The sequence below is a fragment of the Benincasa hispida genome, chromosome 10 (assembly GCF_027475165.1).
Source record: "Benincasa hispida cultivar pf3 chromosome 10, pf3_genome.v1.1, whole genome shotgun sequence".
NCBI lineage: Eukaryota > Viridiplantae > Streptophyta > Magnoliopsida > Cucurbitales > Cucurbitaceae > Benincasa > Benincasa hispida.
Window position 1 is genome coordinate 26,676,278 of NC_143487.1, and position 1,262 is coordinate 26,677,539.

At 43.6% G+C, this 1,262-nt stretch overlaps 1 protein-coding gene across 1 annotated transcript; it reads left to right on the top strand.

The window, feature by feature from the left end:
- Window positions 1–349: 349 nt before the first annotated feature.
- LOC150033227 (uncharacterized) lies at window positions 350–835 on the top strand. Its single transcript, XM_090306326.1, has one exon. The coding sequence runs from the start codon at window positions 350–352 to the stop codon at window positions 833–835; it is 486 nt and encodes a 161-aa protein (XP_090162452.1).
- Window positions 836–1,262: the final 427 nt, after the last annotated feature.

Here is a 1,262-nt window from a genome sequence, read left to right on the forward strand (position 1 = left end):
TAGGATAGATTGCGGGCGAACTCAAAAGTCTTCCGCAAGGGGCATTGCCAAGTTCAACTGAGCTCCCGCGCAACCTAGGGAGTACAAGAAAGGAGCAATGTCACGTTGTGACTTGGCGAAGCGAAAAGACAGTGATAGAAGAGAAGAAGGAGCCAAGCCAAACTATTCCAATTGTGATGGAGTCCCAGCCCTCGTTGACTCAAGAGGAATCAGAAGAACAAGAGATGATGGAACTAGAAGTTGCATCCACTTCTAAGCCTATGGAATAGGGAACCGTGAAAATACAATTGTCACCATTTCCTCAGAGACTTAAGAAGAAGAAAAATGATGAGTGCAGTATCATCGCTTCATGGACATGCTGAAACAGTTACATATTGACATCCTTTTCACTGAAGTGATCGAACAAATGCCAAAATATGCGAATTTTCTAAAGGACATGGTGACGAAGAAAAGGAGCACAGGTAAGTTTGCAACGGTGGCATTAACACAAAAGGCAAAAACCATTATTCCATCGAAAATGCGCGACCCCGGAAGTTTCACAATATCCTGCTCAATTGGAGGGTTGTATATAGGTCAAGCACTTTGCGATCTCAGAGCCAGTATCAATTTAATGCCCCGTTCAATTTTTAAACAGCTAAATGTGGGGCAGCTGGCGCCCACGACGGTGACTCTCCAGCTAGCTAACAGGTCCCTTGTTCACCCAGAAGGGAAGGTGAAGGATGTCCTGGTCTCGATTGGCAAATTTATCTTACCGGTAGACTTCATCATCCTCGATTATGAAGTGGACAAGGATGTACCCATCAGATTGATGTGTACAAGGGGGAGATCACGCTGAGTGTAAATGGAAAAAAGCTTAGGTTTGACATTATTAAGGCCATGAAGTATCCGGAAGAAGAAGACCTAACAGATTCCGACAATGAACCCAGCTGTTATGAAGAAGAAAAGTCTGAAGATGAGGAAGAAAAAGAGGATGCGACCGCATCCGTAGTAACCTGTAATGCGACCGTGGAAACAACAACCAAAGAAGAAAAACCGACGTTGAATGAAGAGAGAAAAGCACAAAAACCATCCTTGGAACAACCACCCACTGTGGAATTGAAAACCTTACAAATCACCTGAAGTATGCTTTTCTAGGGCAAAATGAAACTTTACTAGTAATCATTTCCTCTGCACTTCTAAAAGTATAAGAGCATGCACTGATGAGCATCCTGCGAAAGCACATAAAAGCAATAGGCTGGACGCTGGCAGACATAAGAGGAATT

What these genes read in the sequence shown, in the direction of transcription:
- LOC150033227 (XM_090306326.1), top strand. Translation starts at nt 350, where the DNA reads ATGGACATGCTGAAACAGTTACATATTGACATCCTTTTCACTGAAGTG.